The following is a 23617-nucleotide window of genomic DNA, read 5'->3' as shown; positions in this document are numbered from 1 at the left end:
TAAAATTTTGTCTATTTGAGTTTTTCTGCCTTGGCAGCCCCCAGAACAGCACTTTTCAGTGCTGCTTTAAGAAAAAAAAGGAACATTTTGAGTACAGGTGAATGCCTGGGCCCAAGAAACCTACCATCGGTGGTTTAGTCTGCACACGAAGATGTCTAATACATGTGGGCACAACCTGAGTTATAAGTGACTGGGCCTTACTATGACTCCTCAAATTGGTAATGATTGCAACAGGATGATGCCCAGGTCTTAGAAGAATCAGGCCTAAAAGATGACTGGACTCTGTTGCTGTTGCAATGCCTCCTCAACGGTGAGCTCTATGCACGGTGAGTCAAACGGCTCTGCACTGCAGAGGCAGTGTCCGGGTCAAGCACTCCTAAGAAGTGCCAAGCTTTTGACAGTTTAGCCTCATCAGAGCATGAGAAATGAACACCACTGATGCAGAACCCTGACCCACTGGCTAAAGTGAAAGAGCCTTCTAGTCCGGGAGCATCAGCACAGGCAGCTTTGATATGGGTGCTCATAGTCTCAGTGAAACACTTTTTGACATGTCACAAGAGAAGTTGTTGTTCCTAATCTCCTAAGATTTTGATTTTTTATAAGCAGCCTTTATAATTGCTAATAAGTATAACATTATATGTGACATTTATGCTACAACCTTGCACTTATTTACCTAGACAGACGGGTACTATAAACTAGTAAAAATGCTGAGCTTACAAGGTGGTTGACATTCCTTCAAAAAAAAAAAAAAAACCAAAAACAAAAACTAGGTCAGTTTACATTCTATCTAAGATTACAGAAACATATATAGAACTAGAACAAGGATGAGGCCAATTGACATTCCATCTAAGATTGTTCTAAGAATATTTTCTATAAACACAAGATTGCTAATCCTAGCAAATTCCAAGAAAAAATGTACATGCAAGACGAGAATTAAATTACCATATAACCATTCAGATTATTTGTTTATAATAGAAAGCCAATCATAGAATTTTGACAATTATGTAACCTAGTTTAGGCATTGGAAATATACAACTGAAATTATGTATAACGCTTTATCAGTAAAATCATTTGAGAGGAAATTTATGCTGGTGTCTTGCATGGCACCCTGTCTCTCCATAACATACCTTATTATTTAACATCTAAGATTTATATTTTATAATTTTAATAAAAAGCTTTTCTCTATAGCTATTGGCTTTAAGCATTCTATTTTCAGAGAACCACAACAGCTTTGGCTGGCAAAACATAAGGACCTGGAGACCCAAGATTATGCCGGACTGAGAGGGCGTAGTCGAGAGCTCTTCTTTTTCCTTAATTTTACCTTTTCTCATGGGTAGGAAGCATAAGGCAAGGCAGATATAATTCCCACTTCAATATCATTTGCCGGGGAAGGTGCTCTGGACTTGTGGATCCTCTCTTCTGTCTACCATGATGGAGCATGGAGAGAGCAAGGATGAAGGAGATATTTCGGCATCCCCCCCACAAGACCACTGTCTCTCTTAGCCCCAAGTTATGAGGTTCACCGCTGCTGCCTGAAGGGTTCCTGCGTGTTGAGGGGAGTTCAATTAATCTCCCAGTCGGTATCCTGCATTGGCAATGGGACTGATAGCTTGACTCTAACCCAGGAGCTACAGAAGTCGCCAAGTGTTATGAGTCGGGCGCTGGAAGAGGGGGAGCTCAAACTTGGTTAGCATTAATTGAGTATTTCCTAGCGTGTAGCAGATGGACTCAGGACCAATGGGTATAGTGTACTCCTACTAGCAGTTGGATCAGATTTCAATCTGACATCAGCCCCTAGTACATATACCCCTGCAGGAAGTGCAGCTCTTCAGTATTTTCCGTCTCCATAGCAGTTAGGGACTATCTGCACGCTCTCAAGCATTAGATCAAATTTAAAGAAGAAAACCCAAAATTGAAAGAAGAAAACCTATCTGAAGACGAGCCCCGCTCTCGGAGGTGAGCCTCGGTCCGGTGGCCGAATCGCAGCAAGGACCTAGCCCCCGATCCTTCGGGTGCGACTGAGAGGCAGCGGGTGCACCCTCGAGCGCGACGTTGAAGGTATTTGCTCTCTCCCCCCGCAGCTGGAGACCGCCCGGGACGAAACCGGGAAGCGCCGAAGACAAGGTAAGGTAGAAATCTTCTACTCGAATCCGGTCTCCAAGGGTTGAGGACGAGCACAGGTCACAGACCGGGACCAGTGCCACCAGGTTGATCCGCCCTAGCAGGGCCAGGCCCCAGCTATTCAAAGAGTCTCCCCACGTGGAGACTCTCCAAGGGGGTCGCCATATTGCTCATGTGCTCGCCGTCGCCATCTTGGCCTATTCGCCGCGCCGTTCGCCTCCAAGCACACATCTCCGAGCCAGGCACACAAAGAACTTGTGCGCATAGACTTACGCTCGCATAAATCCTTGCGCGCATAACTTGCACGCACATAGCCGAGCGCATATCTACGGCACAGCCGCGCACACAACTTACACGCTCAATCTAAGTGCACCGGAGTGCATAAGATTTACGCGCCGACAACCATGGCACCTCCAGGAACAGAAATTAAAGTGCAAGGCCTCTGCCCAGCATGCCACATCAGAGCCGCACAAAGCGAGGAGGCAGACGCCCTGTGCACGCAGTGCGAGGAGGCCCTGGAGATCCCGCTCAGGGCCAATCCCACCCAGGGCCGAGTTCCAGCTCCTCAGGTGGCACCCCGGTCCTAGCCAGGGGACCCCCCCTCAGACGGGGACCCCCAAGGAACCAGTGCCCCTCGGCCTTGATCCAGCGTCCATATCATGGGTGGAGTTTTTCAAGGGGATTCACGCGTTTGTTCATATGCAAACTGAACCTCTGGCTGTCCAGCCACATGCTCCACCGGAGGACCCACATGCTCCAGGCCCCTCAAGACCTAGGCACAGGCTCCCATTACCCAGAAGCCCCACCTAAGGGGACTCGGACACCTCTGAGAAAGAAGCTGAACCCCTAGAAGAAGGGGAGCCCCCCCCCGAGAACAGAACCTCACCGAACCATGAGACGCTTCTTCACAAAGGACGAGCTCCCGGACCTGGTCAATCAATGTCTGACGGAGCTTGCTATCCCGGGCCCAGGTACTTCGGGGGGAACCAAAACTGAACCCCCTGCTGGAGGGTCTTTGACAGGCTTCTCGCCATTTCCCTCTGTGACAAGTAGCACAACAGCTGATTGACCTGGAATGGAATGCTCCGGAGTCCGCATTCAAAGGGGGACGAGCCTTGGTGGCCCTGTACCCCCTGGACCCAGCAACCAAAGATCTTCTTGCATGCCCAAGAATGGATGCTATGGTCTGTGTGGTCTTTAGGCGCACCACTATCCCAGTGGAGGGAAGAGCTGCGCTCAGAGATGCACATGACAGACATCTGGAGTCCATCCTCAAACAATCATTTGATGTCGCCGCTATATCTCCACAAATTGCGGCCTGCTGTACTGTGGTGACACTTGCCTGCCTATCACAAACCAGGAACAACACCCCGGGAGAAGACATGGAACCAGCGGTATCATTCCTAGCGGATGCTGCCTCCGACTTAGTGCGCACAGCGGCCAGAGGAGTGTCCTCTGCGGTGGCTGCCAGGAGACAACTCTGGCTCCGAAGCTGTTCGGCTGCCGCATCTTCCAAAACGCCCCTCACAAGGATGCCCTTCAAAGGATCCCTCCTGTTCGGCAGCGAACTAGAGAAACTGGCCGACAAATGGGGCGAGTCCCCATTGCCACGACTGCCGGAAGATAAGACAAAGAGAAATCAGCGTCCCTTCCCCAGGTCCTCCAGGGGCAGAAGTTCGCAGCGCTTCAATCCTTACAGGAACAACTAACAAGCGCCCCGCCCTACGGGCAGGAACCAGTCCTTTCGGACCAAGCACAACAAGAGGGGGAGCCAGCTCGAGTACGGGCCCCAGCAGCACCACACAATGAGATTCAACCGACCCATCCAAGGGAAGAAGCCATAGGGGGCAGATTAGCCCTATTCTACCACAGATGGGTTGAGATAACCTTGGACAAGTGGGTCCTAGCCATCATTCAGGAGGGGTACTACCTGGATTTCCTACGAACCCTTCTGGACAAGTTTGTGGAGTCCTCCTGCCATGACCCCTCCAAGACGGCGGCAGTGGAAGCTACACTGTCCAGGCTACTGGCACTCGAGGCCATAACCCCAGTACCTCCACAGGAAATAAATACTGGCCATTATTCCATTTATTTTATCGTTCCCAAGAAAGAGGGAACATTCAGGCCCATCCTGGATCTCAAGTCGGTCAACCGCCACCTCAGGATCCTTCTCTTCCGCATGGAAACCCTACGATCCGTTATAAGGGCGATACAACCAGGAGAGTTTCTCACATCCCTGGATATTTCGGAGGCCTATCTGCACATCCCCATTCATCAGGAACATCAGTGCTACCTACGCTTCAAAGTCCTGAACCGTGACTACCAGTTCCGGGCACTACTCTTCGGGTTAGCCACAGCACCCCGGACGTTCACCAAGGTAATAGTGGTGGTGGCGGCAACACTGAGGAAGGAAGGAATCCTTGTTCACCCCTACCTGGATGATTGGCTGATCAGAGCAAAGTCACCGGAGGAAATCCGCCAAGCAACCAGCAGAGTCATAACTCTACTGGAAAGCCTAGGATGGTTAGTCAACACAAACAAAAGTTCCCTACAGTCCTCACAGTCGCTGGAATACCTAGGAGTCCGATTTGACACCAAAGAGGACGAGGTCAGCCTGACCCCCACAAGGAGATCAAAATTGTGGAACCGGCTACAAACCGTGCTGGACGATCCTCGTCCCACAGCGTGGGATTACCTGCAAGTCCTCGGGCTGATGGCATCCACACTGGAAGTTGTGCCATGGGCGTGAGCCCACATGAGGCCCCTACAGCTCTCACTCCTATCACGGTGGAGCCCACGGTCCCAGAACTACACCATACGTCTATCACTCCCGGGCACAGTTCGGATCCAGCTACGGTGGTGGCTGCAGGCCAGCCACATGAGCTGGGGATCAAAACTATCCTCCCCAACCTGGACTCTACTCACCACAGATGCCAGTCTACGAGGATGGGGAGCACACTGCGAGGAGCTAACCACCCAAGAACAGTGGAACGCAGAAGAGGCGGGATGGAACATCAACCACCTAGAAGCGCGAGCAGTCAGACTAGCCTGCATGCTGTTCGTCCACGAACTTTGAAACAAAGCGGTCAGAGTAATGATGACAGTGGCCTACATCAACCGGCAGGGGGGAACTAGAAGCCAACAGGTGTCCCTAGAAATAGACCCCCTGATGGCGTGGGCGGAAGCAAACCTCCAGGAGATCTCTGCGGTCCACATCGCCAGGAAAGACAACATCACGACAGACTTCCTCAGCAGGGAAAGTCTAGACCCAGGAGAATGGAGGCCGTCACCCACAGCCTTCAAGATAATAGTGGATCGGTGGGGGACACCGGACATGGACCTTCTGGCAAACAGATCCAACGCCCAAGTATCCAGATACTTCAGCCGCAGGCGGGAACCGCAGTCCCAAGGGATCAATGCCCTGGTACAGCCCTGGCCCCCAGGGACTCTCCTATACGCCTTCCCGCCGTGGCCCCTACTGGGCACAATCATTCACAAGATACATCTACACAAGGGACTATTTCTTCTGGTGGCTCCGGACTGGCCAAGAAGACCCTGGTACGCAGACATGAGAAGACTGCTGGCAGGGAACCCCCTACCCCTGCCCCCACACAGGGACCTGCTACAACAAGGTCCGATCCTCCACGAGGACCCAGCTCAATTCTCTCTTACGGTCTGGTCATTGAGAGGGCTCGCCTGAGAGAGAGTGGGTACTCAGGGGCGGTATTCGACACCCTCCGAGCACGCAAGTTCTCCACATCACTAATGTACATAAGGATCTGGAGAGTATTTGAAGCCTGGTGCGAAGACCACAACATCAAACCATGCTCATTCATAGTTCCCGTGATCCTAGAATTCTTACAGAACGGACTACAGTAGGGCAGGTGGCTGCCCTGTCATGCTATGGCTCCAAGAGCAAGAGCAACAGCATAGCCTCTCACCTGGACATGTCACGCTTCCTGAAAGTAGTCAAACACATTTGCCCACCACTAAAGTGGCCGGTACCTCAGTGGAATCTCAATCTCGTTTTGGACTTCCTAGCGGGAACCGCCTTCAGACCCCTACGAGGCCTGTCCCTTTGCCTGTTAACCTTGAAGACGGTGTTTTTGCTGGCGGTGTGTTCAGCCCGCCGCATATTGGAACTACAAGCACTGTCCTGCCATGAGCCGTTCCTCAGGCTCACCCCAGGGTCCATCCAACTACGCACGGTCCCCTCCTTCCTCCCCAAAGTGGTCTCACGCTTCCACCTTAACCAGACCATCTCGCTACCAACGACTGATGGCCGGAAGAATTCGGAAGAAGCCCGTAGTCTCCGCCACCTCAACATCAGCAGGCTCCTATCCAGATACCTTGGAATGTCCGAGCCTGTACGAAAAACGGAACACCTTTTCGTCCTTCTCAGCGGAAAGAGACAAGGGGGAAGCGGCCTCACAGGCAATCATCGCACGCTGGATCAAGAAAGTCATCAAGGTGGCCTACTTAGAAGCTGGCAAGCCACCACCTCTACAGGTCAAGGCCCATTCTACCAGAGCCCAGGCAGTATGATGGGCAGAAACTAGAATGCTGTCACCTGCCGAGATATGCAGGGCGGCTACATGGTCCTCCATCCATACCTTCTCCAGAATCTACTATCTGGATGTTCAGGCTCAGGAGGACACAGCATTTGCAAGGGCAATACTAAGTGGGTCACGGGCAGCCTCCCACCCAGATCGGGAGTAGCTTTTATACATCCCATTGGTCCTGAGTCCATCTGCTACACGCTAGGAAATGGAGCAGTTACTTACCTGATAATTTCGTTTTCCTTAGTATAGACAGATGGACTCAGCATCCCACCCTTTGCTGCCGTCACGCAGGGCCTTCAAATGTTTAAGGGTAAGCCATGTTTTTCATTTACCTAGGGCATCCACCCTGCTGGGTGTCTACGCTTTCCGATTGAGTACACTGGCAGTCTCCAGCTATAGTCAATCAACCAGTTCAAGTTAATTAAGTTAAATCAAGTTTAACGTTTAACCAAGTTATGAAGTTATCAAAGTTAACCAAATTATTAAATTAATCAATCAGTCACGCATATATCCACAATGCTTTTAGAGGAGAATACTGAAGAGCTGCACTTCCTGCAGGGGTATATGTACTAGGGGCTGACATCAGATTGAAATCTGATCCGTCTCCAACTGCTAGCAGGAGTACACTATACCCATTGGTCCTGAGTCCATCTGTCTACACTAAGGAAAATGAAATTAACAGGTAAGTAATTTCTCCAATTTGGAAGAAGCCATGATCGTGGAGAGGGGTTCTGTTAGCTCTCTCAAGTTTGAAATCCCTGCTCCTGCTCCACCACTGGGCTCACAGTCTTACTTCTTACCTGATAATTTCCTTTCCTCTAAGGAAGGCAGACCAGTTCACACCAGTGGGTTATGCATTCCTTTCAGATGGAGATGGAGAAAACTGACCAATGTCTCTGACATATAGCCCTGCCCCGACATCAGACTGCCAGTATCTCTAGAAAAGACAAACTGAGGACACACTGATTATATTTGAACCATGACTATTAACAGCCAATGACACGATACTTCCAGCCAACTCAGAAATACTGAGCTCAGTAAAACAAAATTGTAACTCCAACTGGTTTTAAGGGCTTGTTCTTCACTTACCAGTCCTTCAAACGACTTATAAGAATACTGCATTGTCCCCGAATAAGGGAAGAATTGAAACCAAAATCAAGTAGGCAGCCCAGGATAGGATTGCACGTCAGTTTTCTCCATCTGTTGATAGGAATGCATAACCCACTGGTGTGGACTGATCTGCCTTTAGAAGGGGGGTTCAGTGATTACTGGAGGAGAGGAAGGTCTGCTCCCAGATTACACAGGAGCCTATGTCCCCAGAGCCATCAAAATCCTCTCCCTTGTTTCTTTGGTTTTCATTGAGATTGTGAGTGAGCATCCCACCCTTATGTGATTCTGAAGAATATTTGACAGACATTTCTTCAAATTTTCCACTAGAGCATTCCTCTCATCAGGAAGATATATCATACTTATAATTTTTGGTCGTTAGGTAAAGCCATTAATGTCCATGCACAGAAGGATAAAGATCTTCGCAAAGAGATATTTGACATTCTTCATTTGTTGGAGACTTCGCCTGAATTGGAGATTTTGACAGTTCATAAAATTCTTCAGTTCTCCAAACCAGAATGTGGGAAAGTCCAGCTGCTTGTACTCCAGTGGCAAGAAGGCTAGGTCTTAAGAACAGGGTGCAGCAATCTCCTGGTTTGGGGTTGTCCATCTTCCCCATCAGTTCCTGATGATGGAATCTGCCTTGAAGTAGATGAAAAAAGCAAAGATCTATTCGAACATCCCTCCAGGAATAGACCCCAACCTGCTTGACTTATTTGAAAAGAGGTTCTTTGGGATTTCGATGCTTGAATAGCCAATCAGCTTTATATGAATAAGTATTTACATAATTGCATAAATAGGATGAGACCCTTTATGAACTTTCTGGATGAGGAACATGGAGCTTACCATCAAGCATGGGTGTCACCTCATTCATTCCATTTGTGAGGCTTTGATTCGGCTGCAAGGGATTCAGCCATCACCATTGGACCATGAAGAATGGCTTGGCTCCAGGCTAGCAGATTTTGAGAAGACATCTATGATAAGCTGGCGGACTTTCCATGTTTGGGGGACACCTTCTTTGGAGACCGGATCAGGGAGACCATGTCTCAAATTAAGGAACATTATGTAGTCCTCTCGTCTTTGACTGAAACTGACCAACCATTGGCACAAAGGTGTATGGATTTTTCTTTCAACTGGGCATATTTCCAGTGTTGTCCTTTCTGTGTATATCAATGCTACTAGACCTCTCGTGCAACCATAGAGGCAGTTCTCACCCAAATGGTGGCCACATGAGCCAAAGACAGCTCAGCAGCCTCAAAATGTCGCTCCTCATCTCCTTCAGTAGGAGAGAGAATTCTGCTGATTCTCCAGAAGTGGAAGAAAATCATCAGGTGTTTCTGCCTGTGCAATTTAAGTTCCTGTCTAAGATGTCAGATTTCCACCTTAATCCATTCTTTCAGTATTTTTACCTAAGCCACATTTCCACAAACGTAAGCAAGCCTTACAAAAGAGCCTTAGCCTTCTGTCTGGAGTGGACTAAAGCCCTTGAAAAGATAACCCAGTTTTTTGTTTCTTTAGATTCCAATAGACCTGAAATTGTCATAGCCAAATGTATGTTCTCTAATTGGATTGTTATGCTCAGGCAGCTTTGAAGTTTGACATGCATGTCAAGGCTCAATATCAGAGCCATGGCAGCATCGGTGACATATTTGAGATTAGCCTCCATGGAAGAGATCCGTAAAGCTGTGACATGGAGTTCCAGCCACACATTCACATCTCATTATTGTTTGGATAGGAATTCCCAGCATGATGGAAGGTTAGGTCATCTGTCTTGCACAGTTTATTTGGAGTTTAGAATCCAACTCCATCTTCTCTAAGGCCCTTTCTTATTTCAGGTTGACTATAGGAAAAAAATTACAAATTAGCCCGTTGGCATTGTATTTTCCTCTTTTCTTTTCAAAGCAGCCTGTAGCTAGGGATTCTGTGCATGAGGACTATCTTAACCTGTTTGCCCTTGGAGAAAGCAAAGCTGTTTACCAGTAACAAGTGTTTTCTGAGGATACATTGTCCTTACAATTCCACCTGCCTTCTCTAGGAATTGGTTTCTATAGCTTTTTACTGAAATGAGAGGAGCCCCAAATGCTCACCACCAATTTAGAAATTCTTGCATGTACTCAATATCTCTGAAATCAGCAGACATCATCCATGCATTAGAACTACATATCGTGCTGAACTTGAGATCACTTCTTACAGGTAAGTAACTTTGCTTTACCCATAGAAGTCTCTGAAAATTACTTTCCTTAGTAGCAATCTGTTCACCAAAGTTTGTTAATTCTGCCACCTCCAAAACATCGGCAAATCAAAAAAGACAGGTGTAAAGAAAAACATTTGGAAGCCATACTAATGTTCTCCCTTTATTTAAGGCAGTATTAAATGCATGTTGAATGTGTGCAATGATTATATATGATTTTCTGGGGGTTTTTTTTAATACTGTTTTTGGTTTTGTTTTTGCAAGATGTACCTGCTAAGTATGTCTTATTACATAATGCTTTGTGTTATTTTTGTGCAGTGTAATGCTGGGCATTAAATAAGAAATGGAGTTTATTTTTTAAAACACTCTATATTTAAGCCATATTTAGCCAGGGAGTTGCAAGGAGCAGATTTGGACCAAAAACATCATAACATGTATTTCAATAGACACTCCCTCAGAGGAAGTGTCAAGCGACATGCAAATTGTGGTATTTTTGGGTTAGTCTGTTCTTTGTGACAGCTTAGCCTGATTTGGCTTAAAGAGGGTTTTTGCTTTTTTAAATCTTTAAATTCTGCTTTTGTGTGCACTAGTATGTTTGTTTTATATTTGTCAAAAGAGAAAAGCCACAGAGAGAGGTGAAAGGTAATGCAAAAAAAAAGACAAGGATAAAAAATTTAAAGAAAAGATGAGCAAGATGGAAAGTTAACTAATTTTATTCAAGATAATGCATGTAGATTTCAGTCATTTTTGCATCAGTGTATGAACAAAACGTGTGTTGGGCTTCCTGAGATCAGTGTGGTGTTACTGTAGTACTTGTGCAGTTTGTGAGTAGTACAATTTAAAAAGTAGCAAAGTATCCACAAACATAAAAACTAAGATAACACTAAAAATGGATGTTTGATACGTGTTGCTGAAATCTAAGCTGTCTGTGTATATATTAGAAAAAACAAGGTTCTCTGCCCTGGCCATCCTCTGAGATCAATGCTTTGTATTATTTAGGACTCTCAGATGTAAAGCTTTACTACCTCTTCTCTTCCCCACCCCCTCCTGCTCCCCTACAGCTTGTCTGCCACGTGACCTTGGCCCAGTTCTGTGCTTAATGACTCCATGGTAATCCCCAGTGATGTGTTTCAGAAAAGTGAATTAGATTGTACTTTCATGTTGGAAAAATAAGCAGTAGTGAAATACAAGAGCATACAATACCACTATGTACCTGAAATCAAAATGTTCAGCTTGTAAACCTTTCACTCCAATATGTTGTTTCATTTAATAACACCTCTCGTCTTCCTGCCTTTTCATTTGCCCGGTCATAGTTTCTCTGAATGACCAGAGGAAAATTTTTAGATTTTTTAGAAGGCTGTTCTCTGCCAGCTTGAATTTCAATAAAACACTGTACTCTTGGCTGCAAGTTAAGTCACTATATCAGTTAACATGACTGAGTTTGCCTGATTTAAGGACAACTCTTCAGGACTGTGGCAGTAATGCACTATTTGTTCTATGTAATAGAATGAGGAATCTCCTGAAGACTCCAAACCTCCCCCTGGGCCTTTCGCAAATAAGCAAACTAAAGGTCTGTTCTCTGATGAGGAGGATTCAGAGGTGAGCTGGTGCAAACATGAAATCACATTTAACATTTTAAACTGATCATAGTGATTAGTTAGGTTTCTGACGATATTGTGCAGACAGAGTAAAATCAGTATGGAATTTATAAATTAATTCAAAGGTTAACTATAATCTTTGATAGTTATAGTAATGTGCACTAGTAGTAAAAGCCTGTCCAAGGATGGGGGAAATACTGTGAAGTGCATAATTTAGATGTGCGATAGAGAGCGGGTGCTGAGCTTGGGTGTACTGTGTGGTAGTAGATAGTGGATATTCAACAATTCAGAGAGAGGGGCGGAACTGGAGAATACTGTGAGGTGGGGCTAAGCTCAGTTTCCATATGTGGTGGTAGAGAGTTAATTTGGACAGTACAGAGGGAAGGGGCAGAGCTGGAGTACAGGGAGAAGTGGTGGTGCTCAGTTTGCATATGTAGTTGTAGAGAGTGGATTGGACAATACAGAGGGAGAGGGGCAGAGCTGGAGAGTACAGGAAGGGGAGAGAGAGGTAGAGCCCAATTTGCATACCAGCAATGCAGGCATGGGGCAATGTTCCTCTTTATTATAGTTAGATAAGCATAAGGTGTTCTGATGTCATCTAAATTATAAAGTTGAATTACATCATAGCTCCCTGATTTATTTCATGTGATATCTGGATTAAACTCGGGTTGGGGTTAGTGGAGGGGTTATTGATGAAACTGTAGATCCCTTAAAATGGCAGCCCTTATCCTTTTAAAGTGCGCTACCATCCTTTCTTGGGGCTTGCTGCTCCAAAAGCACACAGGATTCCTTGAAAATGGCCTGCATTTCACTACAGGTCAGTAAGCCCTTTGGTTCTTCCTAGAGTCTGCTGAGCTTGGCAATAATGACTCTCTCATTTACAGAATATTTCCTGCTAGACACAAACAAGAGCAGTCCAGAGATTATAAACCTTGGAGTAATAGCTGACTTGGTTTTTCACCCTCTGATGCTGTATCTCATGACACTTTTGTTGCTGCACAAAGATAGAGAAGCATTTTTCCTTAATTATTTTTATGTTAAAAAAAATAAAAATGAGTGTCCATGAATATGGAATTTCAGTTCTTTTATTCTAAATCTAGTATGAAATACTGTCTCATTAAACACCATTTTGGTTTCAGCAAGATTTGTTTTCTCCAAAGTTGAATGCAACTAAATCGAAAGCCGCAGCATTGCCACCAGCTAGAACAACAAATGCACTTTCCTTCTTTGATGAAGAGGTAAATGCCAACTTGAGAAGAAACATGATTACAGGGGTTTTTTTTTCTTTTTCTACTTCAATATTTTACAAGCTGGGGTTTATTGTTTCTTTTAAGTAAAGGATTTCATCCATGTTGTGCAGAAATTGAAATGCTTATTCAATAAGGGGGAGTACATGAGTATGAAAAACATTGATCCACTGACCAGGTACTCCATAGTTTCCGATTTCTACAATAACAGCAAACTGTCTGGTTGAGCTGTGGGGAGAGAAAACTTTATCGTTGGTTGTTACTTTTACTAAGTTTTCACACAGAAAGCCATAATGTTGGTTCCATAATTGTTTGATTTATTTCTACTGCCCTATTAAATAAAACTTTCCTTCAAAGTCCAAAACATCTGGGCCTCATACTGTCCTCACAGCATAAGTTGCCCTATATGTTAATCAACTCTTATAAATGTTTCTTAGTATATAAGACAGATTGTTCAATTTTCCTTTGCAGTTCTATCAAGTGCAAGAGGCAAGGCTTTTGTTGTATAGCTAGGAGAAGTCTGCTGTATTTTCCATACTGTTTGTTGCATGATGAACCATGGTACAGTTAATCCAGTACTGTATGGATTAACTATACCATGGACTACATTGTAACAAACTGATGTCTTGACTCCAGAACAATTCAGTGTCAAACTCTGTTTATTTTGCAGAGCAGACAAATAGAGAACAGAAAAGTAACTCAGACTTAGTCGTAGTTCTGTTAGCCATATTGGTTCTGGAAAAAACTGGAATCTTTGTAAGTTGTCATATGTATTTAGACCACACAAGTTCATTCTTCAAATTGTTACATCTTTTGTTGTTTGTCCTTTAAGGAGTAACGAAACTTACAAAGACTCCACTCTGTGTTGGAATATGACACGTTCAGCATGTTCATGCGATCAGATATCACGTTTTCTGTGATTTTTAATGTAGCTCGGTAACAGCAAAAGTGAGCTTTCCTTTTTACATTAATAACAAATTATTGTTTGATTTCTTTTTTTTTTTCAGGATAATCTCTTCGATGCTGTACCAGCTAAAAAGCAATTAACAACTGTAAAATCAGCCCAGGGAAAAACACCACCATCTCATAGCAAGACAGTGGCATCGAGTTTATTGTTCAGCAGTGATGATGAGGTAAATGACCAGAAGAGGATCTACTTTGATTTACAGTGACTTTGAGAGTGCTATGTTTGAAGGATAGACAATCTGAGACCCAACTAGAAAGAGAAGAGTTTGTATGTAATGCTTGCTTTTTTTTTCTTTTTTTTTTTTTTTTTTTTTTTTGTGGTATGTTTTCTTGAGCTGCAGCCTCTGTCATGACTCTCCACAAGGTTGGCACTCATTTACAGTTTCTGCCTTTTCATGCAAATCTAAATAAAATGTGTGATCTAGATGCACATTTTACCTTCAAGTGCTGTGACATTTGCTATAAAATGTGATAGATAATGTAGGGAACTGGAGATCACAAGAAACCTGCCCTTGTCTTTACTGATGATTTATGCAATTCTGAGGCAGCTTGTAGTGAAAATCTGAGCCAAGGTGACGCAAACATACTCAATTCAGCTCAGAAATTTCACATATTGTTGCAAGCTGTTACAGCCACCTCATAAACTGAGTTCCTTAGCATAATCTGAGCCACGTCATGGCATGTTTCCACATCTGTACTATAACTATATATGCAGACAAAGCAAATTTATTTTTTTTTTTAGAAGAATGAAATCTGCCACTAGTGACGACATCCAATGGCGCCAATGTGGATCAGCTCTCATGAATTTCAGGAAGACCCAGATTTTTCTGAGCATGCACAGTTATTCTTGCACAGTTGTTTCACAAGGCTTCTTGGTCTCTCTTTTTTTTTTAGCTGCTGCATGGAATCAGACCCATTAGCTTTTGCTAAGGTTGTTTTGTATTGATGGTTTCCTTATCACTCAGATCAGTCCAGATGAATGGGTTTTTCTCCTCTACCAGCAGATGGAAACAGAGAAGAAAAGCTTTAATGTACACTTGGTGTGCCACCTGCAGTCGCTCAGTTTTCTCTGTATCCAGCAGATGGTAGAAGCGCAAAGACTGCAGTTGGATTCCAGAAATCCAGTTGCCCCCAGGGATGGAGACCATTCCCCTGGTAGAGCAGGACGAGCAGGAGGTCGGTGGTCCTTATCTAGCTAGAGCCCTTATCCTGTAGAGGGGTTTGATAGCCAGTGGTCTAATTCTTTCGTCCCCTACCCCACCTTCCTTTTGCTGGTTACTTCCATCTGTCCCTGCCTGCTGGTCTTTTCTCAGGGAAGTATTTTGAATTTATTTCTGAAATGTGTTTTTCTTTGGGAGCTCTGGTGCTTAAAAAAAAAAAAAAAAAAAAATCTAAATCAGATGGAGTTAGGCTGAGGAATGGTAGCAGTCTTGGAGCCAGCGAGGGAGGAGATTGGAAAACAGGGTCCTTTCCGTGGAGCAGGCTAACTGAGGACAGGTGGTTATCACTGTTGCAGCCACGATAAGGTGGGTTGGAGGTCCACCAGTGTGTGCTGTCTTCGGGTGAATTTTGACATGCAGCCCCTGTAATAGCTGCTCCCGCTCAGCACCGGAAGCTGTGTCTGCCTGCAGGGAGCACAGGCTAAGGTGCAGGCCTTGGCATTGTGTAAGGCTTGTGTGAGTAGTGGCGAGGCAATTCAGCAACTTCCACTTCTTCCCCGGAGGTAAAGAAGCAGCTGCCCCAAAGTACAGAGTCAGTCAATTCAAGGGAGCTCAATAGCGCAGGAATCATGGCCATGTCCTCCTCTCCTGCGATGCAGGAGCTCACAAGAAGGAGAAAGTTAATCCTCTGCAGCTGTCTCCTATTGCAGGAGTGGCAAAGAAGACTTGGGTGGAGGGGTTGGGTTCCTGAAGGGGATTCTGATGCAGAGGAATTCTTTTCTACAGACTGTTTTGCTTCTGCATAAAGCCTTCTGCATAAAAAGCAGGAGCCCGAACTGGACTGAAAGCCAGACTCAGGCGTTTCAGAGGAGAATATGGAGGAGATTCGTTTAGATGATCTCCCAACGAACAAGAATGGAAATGACACCCCTTGGAGGAGGGGAAAATCTTGGTTGAGGAGTTGACCCCACGGTGGTGCATCTCTTTAGGAGAGAGGAGTTGCCCTCCATGATTTCTCAGGGTCTGGCTGAGCGAAGAATAAGACACTATGATGGCATCTGATCATGAAGGGGAGGATCCCCACCTGGAGTGGCTTTGGGGGCCTGCTAAAGCATTTCCTTTGCATTCTTTAAAGGCCCTTGTGTTTAAGGAAGGGATACCCCGGAATCTTGATTAAAGATTGGCAGGACTAAAGCTAAGGTTTATCCATTGCCAGAGGATGAATTAGAACTTTTGAAACTAAGGTAGATGCCTTAGAGTTAGCAGTTATAAAGAAGGCCACTGTTCCAGTAGGAGGGGTATGTGGCCCTTAAGAATTTCCAGGATAGAAAAAATGAGACTCATCAAAGATATTTGGTGCTTCAGCCCTGGGGATTAGGGCAGCACTCTTCAGTAGTTTCATGGCCCGAATCTGTTTACATTGGGTGCAACAGATTCCAGTGGCAGACTTTGAAGACGCTCTGTCAGAAAGGGAGGCAGAACACCCGGCAGCTGAGTTGTCCTTTATAGCAGGTTACATTGTATGATTTTACTTAGGGTGCCTGCTAGAAATTTGGTTTTCTCTGCAGTCAGGCAGGCCAATCCCCATGAGTGGGTTGTGCACCTCTACCAGCAGATGGAGATAGAGTAGAAAGCTGACCTCACAGACATATAGCCTTATCCCGAATCAGCCTGCCAGTATTTTCCTTCTGGGGATTGCTTGTGGTAAAAAATAAAATAATGAGGGACACCATTGGGTCCCTCCCTTCAGTCCTGCAGCCTACCTCATGTAGGGATTTTTGGAGCCAGAGGAAGGGCTCGGCGGTGATGACTTGTGCCATCTCCCTCCGCATCCGGAGACCTGTTCGTACTCTCGGCCAGGGAAGGCTAAGTTCAGGTATGCAAAAAAAAAAAAAGTGAAGAGGAAGAAAGTGTAAGGAGGTTTTAGTTTCCTTCATCCTTTCTTATCAGGTCTCCTTCCCTCTGCACTGGGTGTTCGGCATCCTTCCCCCCCTTCCCTCTCACTTCTCTGCAGAGTTTACAGCAGAGGCGATGCGGGCTCAGTGGATTGATCGGCCCTTGGCTAAGCCCTGCTCCAGAGGCTCGATTTCTTGAGCTGTGTGGTAGGCTGCGGCAGCATTTTTTTTTTCCTGTGTGCTGGTGCACGAACGTAAGCGTGCACGTGTACTTGGGTACATAAGGCCGCAGCCTTGTTTGTGCATGTTCTTGAGTGCGGGGGGCTTTGTGCGCATAGGTTATATATACGCAGGCACTTGTGCACATATTTTCTGAGCGCATATGATCTGCGCATGCTATCTGGGCACATAGGATCACACATGCTATTTGGGCGCATACTATATCAGGCCCTTTGGCGGGTGTGTTTTGCATGTGTACTTCCAGTCACAGTTGGTGTGCTTAGGCGGCTGTCTAGCACTCAGTACCAGATAGCTACGGCGCCAGCGACATAGAGGACCCAGAATCTAGCTATATATGCATCTTGCCGAATGAGGGCAATGGAGCCATCGCTTTCTCTAAGACTGTTTCAACGCTGTTTGGACAAGATGAGTTTCCTATTCTGGATGTGGCTGATGATGGGCAATCCCCTCAGTGGGAGTTGGGCGGAAAGCGATACAACGAATGTAGCCCCTCCTACTTTATTTCTTGGACAGAGACATCTACGAGATATGTGGGTCAGTTGGACACTCTTAAGTTTGAGTCTATGGGCCCCAGTGTGGATCCATCCTCCTTTTCCTGGGTGAACTTTTTTTTCCAGGGTCTTCAGACCTTTCTGCAGGGTCGGCTAGCAGAGCTGTGGATTCCCTCTATGTTGGGTATGCCTACTCAAAACTTCTACCTTTCAGCTGCTGCATGCAAGCGCTATGGTGAGGCAGTCCCTGGTGATGTGGATGAGGATATGTTGGATGACTCCAGGGATTTGATCTTCTCCCCTCTGGAATAGAGGGAACCTTCTCCAGATTTGGAGCTACATAGGACTCTGCTCCAATTCTTTAACAGTGATGTGTTGCCAAGTTTTTTGTCTCAGTCTCAAAATGTTTGGTGTGGCTGGGGGTGACTCTCATATTAGTCATCCTGCACAAGGTGTCATGTTTCTTCCCCTCTTAGATGCAGTTCGAGTTGATTGACCTTGACTGGGGGCCTGCTTTAGTGGGATTGTACCCCTTGGATCAAAAGTCAAGGGAATCTTTGCGATTCCCAAATGTAACTACCTTGGTAGGTGCTTTTACCAAATGAACCACATCCCGGGGTAAGGAGGGGCAATTCTAAATGTTGCTCAGGATAGGCGGATTGAGGCTATCCTTATGCAGGCCTTTGAGGCCATGGCGATGAATTTGCAGATTGTCTTGTTGCTCCTTAGTAGCTCAGACTGGTTTGCGTTGATCTCAAAAGACGCAAAGAGCAGGGTCCGATGGCAGATGGGTATAGAACCGGGGACTGCATTCTTAGCAGATGTGGGCTGTAACTTGGTGCGGATGGCCTCTAGAGGGGTGGCTTCCATGATAGCGACTAGTTGCCAGATGCAGCTCCGAAATTGGTCGGCAGGCACGGTTTTCAAGTTCAATCTCACAAGGTTACGCTTTCAAGGTTCTCTTTTATTAGTGTCCTTACGGGGGGAACCTCTACGCACTCATCCCTTCATAAGGTCTCAGTCTTTTCATCCTGGAAAGCTTTGTAAGGATGCAGACTGGAACTGGGACTCCTCAATCTTCACAATGAAGGTGCGGGGACTCATCTACGAAGGTGGGTCCAGATTATGATGGACCTTTGGGTTCTAGAGGTGATAATGGACAGCTGTGCTCTTGGAATTCTTCCAGATTCCTCTGGATGCCTTTTATGCTCAATCCATGCAACTCTACACAGAAGAGAGTGGCAGTGGAAGCTACCTTCAGGATGCTGTTGGCCTTGTAGGCCAGTATTCCCTTTTTTTCTGTTCCCTAGAAAGAGGAAGAGTCCTTCAATCCATCCCGGATCTTATAGTTAATCGTCTTTAGCGTTTGACTCATTTCTGGATGGAAACTCTGTGTTCCGTTAATATTGGCAGTTCAAACCAGGTAGTTTCTCTAGTCTTAGATGTGATGGAGGCATATCTACACATTTGCCAGGAACATCAGTGTTTCCTGAGACTTGACATTCTGAGCCATCATTATCATGTTCAGGATCTGCCTTTTGGGCTGGCGATTGCTCCTGGGACCTTCTCAAAGTCATGGTGGTAGTAATGGAGTCTCTGCGCAAAGAAGGCAACCTGGTACATTCGTATCTGGACGAGTTATGGCCATCTCAGACACTGGATTGATTGGCTATGATTTGCTGCCAAGCTGGGCGGAGTATATCTGCCGAATAGAGCTTACAGATGTTAGTTGCTCAAGTTTAGATGTGGTGGTAGCTTCAGGTCCTGGGGTTGATGGTGGCCGCTTTGGACATTGTCCCCCTGTGCGAGGGCATTTCTATGGCCCCCTTCAGTGCATGTTGCTTTCCTGATGGCATCCACAGTCTCAGGAATGCATGGTGTGATTTCACTTGTCTCTGGCGGTATGTGTTCAGTTGCACTGGTAGCTACAGCTGGATCAGCTCAGAAAGGGGATTTCTCTGGAGACACTGGGCTGGTTGGTTCTTATGACAGATCAGAGCCATTTGAGTTTGGGGGGGGGGGCTCATGCTCAGGAGTTAGAAGCACATATAGTTCCACTGACATGCTGGTGCTTTGCTAAGCAGCTGGAAGCTTATGCGGTCACAGTATGGTCAGATAATGCTTCGACATTGGCCTACATCAGTTATCAAGGCAGAACCAGAAACTTTTCAGCTTATGGTAACACGCTGGGGTAATCCATTTCTGGTTTTGTGGGCATCATCTACCAACGCAGAAGTATCACAATTCTTCAGTTGTAGTAGAAGTCCAAGAGTGCAGGATATAAATTTCATTCGGATGTAACTGTGAGACAAAATGGTATGACTTCCTGCCATGGCCACTCATAGGAGGGATTGTTCAGAAGCCGGTTAGCCAGATCGAAACCATATTCTGCTGGCTCCAGATGGTCTTCAGAGGCCATTGTAAGCCGTTTTGCAGAAGCTGCTGGTGAGCAGTCCTCTAAGGCTGCCGCTCAAGACAGATTGTGTTAGTGACCCGTTCCACATGATGATCCAGGTTATGTTTTTGTTAGGTTTGGCCCTCGAAAGTACTCTGGTGTGGAAGCGTGGTTATCCTTTTGCAGTGATTTCCACTTTGCTTCGGGCAAGAATGATTTTTTTCCTACATCTTTGGCCTTTGTTACAGTCAGAGAGTTGAGAGTCCTGGTGTGGCGAGTGAAGTTCTCAGCCTCTCAAGGGGAAACTTTTTTAATTGTGTAATTTCTGCTGGAAGGTTTGATTATAGGCTTGACCCTTACCTGAAGGGCCAAGTAGCAACTCTCGCTTGTTATAGGTGGTGAGTCAGTGGAGCCTCTGACTCCACCCCGGAATGCCCTGCCCATGCCCCGCCCCTTTAAAGTCCCGGGGCTTTACGCACGTCGACGGGCCTTTTGAAAATAGGGCCAGCGCTCGTAAGCCCTCCAGATTTATGCACGTAACGTTTTTTAAATCCAGCCCACTATGAATGTAGAATAGTTCTAACTCTTCCAGGAAGAGCTCCTCATGGTGGATGCAGTAGAAATCTTCCCAAAAGAGCAAAGGAACACAGGATTCAATTCCTAATATTTCCTCATTCCAAAGAAAACCAGGAGACTTTCACTCCATCTTGGACTTCCGAGATCTTGAACACCTGGTGAAAACAAAATTCAGGATGAACTCTTTTTAGGAGCAATCCTCCTTCAATTGGAGATGAAGTGGCTAACCATTCAAGACATCAAAGATGCCTACATGCATATTCTGATTCATAAAAATGATAGGAAATGTCTTTAATCATAGCCTTTGATCATTACATTTCATTGAATGTTTAGGCTCAGTAGTTTGTTCTGCTATAAAGAAAAAGGTTCATATTATGTTTGATTTGATTGATAAAGAGCGACCAGATTTTTTTGTTTTACTGAGTTATGTTTGTAGAGCAGGTACTGCTAAACCAATTTTGCCCTCCTGGCTATGCCGTAGTGTCACATCCCCATAAAAGGAGACAAGGTTTGGTCTATAAGAAAAAATGTCTGTCAAGACTTTGAATAGCAATTCACCATATGAAATGTTAGTATCTTTTTATGTTTTGAGTCTGTCTTACATACTGCTCCTTTGGTCTTTTGCTATCTTGACCCATCCTTGTTTTGTTTTTTGGCAATTGATTAGCTTAAAGGCAAACTTGACTGTGTTAATTCTTGGATACTTTAACCTACATGTTGATATAGTTCCTCTAGCACCAGCTTGTTTATTTTTACACAACAGGGCTTTGCAAGAATGGGATCAAATACAAAAACCTACTCATAAACTAGCTCATACCTTTGATCTAGCCTTTGTGAATAAATTATTGCATGTTAATTGTTTTTCTGAAATGTCTTTGCTTTTCGTTCCATGGTTAGATCACTCTTTGAACTTTTTTCTTATCTTGTTTTTCATCATACCAGCTCAGATGAATTACTTCCTGTATTTATTTGAAATGTGGTCATATAGATTGTGATAAATTTGCTGATTTGAGACTGAAACAGTTAACATTAATCCACTGTCTTCACGTGGGATGCAATTCATTCTAAGGTTTCAAATGAATTAACTCCATTAAAATTGGTGACCCAACGGACAAATGAGGCCTAGTTGGTTATCCCTGGATGTAAGGGAATTCAGATGTGTAATATGAAGAAGTGAGCATACCTAGCATCGCTCTTGATCTTCTGACTCTCTATCTGTCTATAGAGCACTGCTGGTGGATTATATAGTTAAGGTTAATGAAGCCAAAAACTTTTTTTTTTCAAACATGCATGTATCAGGGAGAATTCTAGACAACTGTTTAGGAATGTGCAAAGACTGACTAATGGCCCGAGTCAGTCTGGCCAAATGGACTCATTCAATCATGCTAGTCTTTATGATTTTGTGGATCACGTTTTAGCTAAAATATCTGTTTTCTGCTGCTTTTGGATCTGTTCCAACTTAGTAAAACAATTTCTACCCTACCCACCCCCAACATTCTCAGGATCTTTGGTCTTCTTTTTAAACTGTTTTTTTATTTGAGTTGGCTGATGCTATTGGCTCAATCATTGCTTCATGGTGTCAATTATATCTCTAGAGATGTGGTAGCACCGCCATTAACAACAGTTAGTAATCTTTCTCTGAATCAGGGTGGTGTTCAATCTTATATCAAAAAGGCCTTGATCTGCTGAAGAAAATTAGACTTCATCTATCTGATTTATCCAGTATTGATCCAGTTACCATCCAGTATCTTCTTTAACTTTACAGCTAAATGGCTTGAACATCTGGTATCAAAATAGTTTACTTTCTTAATACCCATCAAGTCCTTGATCCGTTTCAGATTGGATTCAGGCAGTAAATTAGTACTGAGATCCTTGTTTCTTTAGTTGAAATGCTCAGAAGAGGTCTTGATGATGGCCAATGATTTTGATTTGGTTTTCCTCTTGATGGTCGACACCATAGATTACCAGATTCTCTTGTATTGCATAAGAGAATGTGGAATCTGTAGTGGCATTCTGCATTGGTTTGAATCATATATCTCAGAATGTTCCTCCCCAGTTAGAGGTCTGCAAACACTTTCATTGGTCCTCTGCTTCAACTGGGTTCCCTAGGGCTCTGCTTTATCAGTGCTATTTTTAAATTTCTATTTAGTGCCAGTTTGTAAGTTGTTGGCTGGGCTCTGAGGGGTTCAGAATTTATGCAGATATTCAGTTCTTTATCTATGTGCAACCCAATTGGGCAGATACTCTCCAGCTAATCAAATTATGTGCGCCTACCTTCAAACACTGGCTGTTTCACAATAAATTGGCTCCTAACATTGCAAAAACGGAGCTTCTTGTGATCCATTGTTGCTGTACATGTGTTTTGCTAGCAACAATTACCATTGTTAGAGCTGTGTTGCCAGTTCTTTTATTAGGTTAGGAGCCAAGGAGTTTTGGTTGATTCCAAGTTGGCCTTTCAGAAAAATATCAAAACAATTGTTGAATTTGGATTTTTAAGCTCTGAATCCTGCAAGACTTCAAATATGTATTGAATTATTATGACATTTGTTTGGTTGTACAGGCCATAATTCTTCTGATGCTGGATTGCTCATAATGCTATTTATATTGGTTTACCCACAACATCTTTGAAAGCCTTTTAGCTTTCTCAGAACTCAGTTGCATAATTAACTAGAGAAAATGTTAGGGAGCATATTACTCCAGTCTTAATGGACCTTCATGGTTGCCAGTTCAGTATTGTGTCCAATTTAAAACATAAAATGGTCAGTTCTACTAGTTGCCTTCAATTAATGTGTTATGCATTTATAATCCTACTCGCCAACTGCTTGCAGAGAGGCCTATTCAATCTCTCAAATTGGCCTGCCTTGCTGAAACAAGGGAGAACATTTTCTGTGGTGGCACCAACTTCTTAGAACTCACTCCCTGAACAGTTATATATTGCAGATTGCAACAAAACTATTAAGAGTCTTTTGAAAGCTTTCTTGTTTAGGCAAGTAATTATGCAGAGGTTTTATAACAGGCATTTTGATTATTTTTCTGCTGGACAGGTATTTACCAGTTGGCATGATGTG

At 44.8% G+C, this 23617-nt stretch overlaps 1 protein-coding gene across 3 annotated transcripts in view; it reads left to right on the top strand.

The window, feature by feature from the left end:
- LOC115095822 (WASH complex subunit 2A-like) overlaps positions 1-23617 on the top strand; it is a 257808-nt gene that overhangs the window by 105146 nt on the left and 129045 nt on the right. For 2 of the 3 annotated variants that reach the window (XM_029610022.1, XM_029610021.1), the window contains exons 16-18: positions 11488-11580; positions 12719-12817; positions 13834-13959. In XM_029610022.1, coding sequence (XP_029465882.1) covers positions 11488-11580; positions 12719-12817; positions 13834-13959 — 318 coding nt within the window. The remainder of the gene's footprint in view (positions 1-11487; positions 11581-12718; positions 12818-13833; positions 13960-23617) is intronic. The other variant, XM_029610023.1, reaches the window with a different exon arrangement.

Source organism: Rhinatrema bivittatum, chromosome 7, assembly GCF_901001135.1.
Source record: "Rhinatrema bivittatum chromosome 7, aRhiBiv1.1, whole genome shotgun sequence".
Taxonomy (NCBI): domain Eukaryota; kingdom Metazoa; phylum Chordata; class Amphibia; order Gymnophiona; family Rhinatrematidae; genus Rhinatrema; species Rhinatrema bivittatum.
This window is presented reverse-complemented; position numbering and strand designations above follow the sequence as displayed.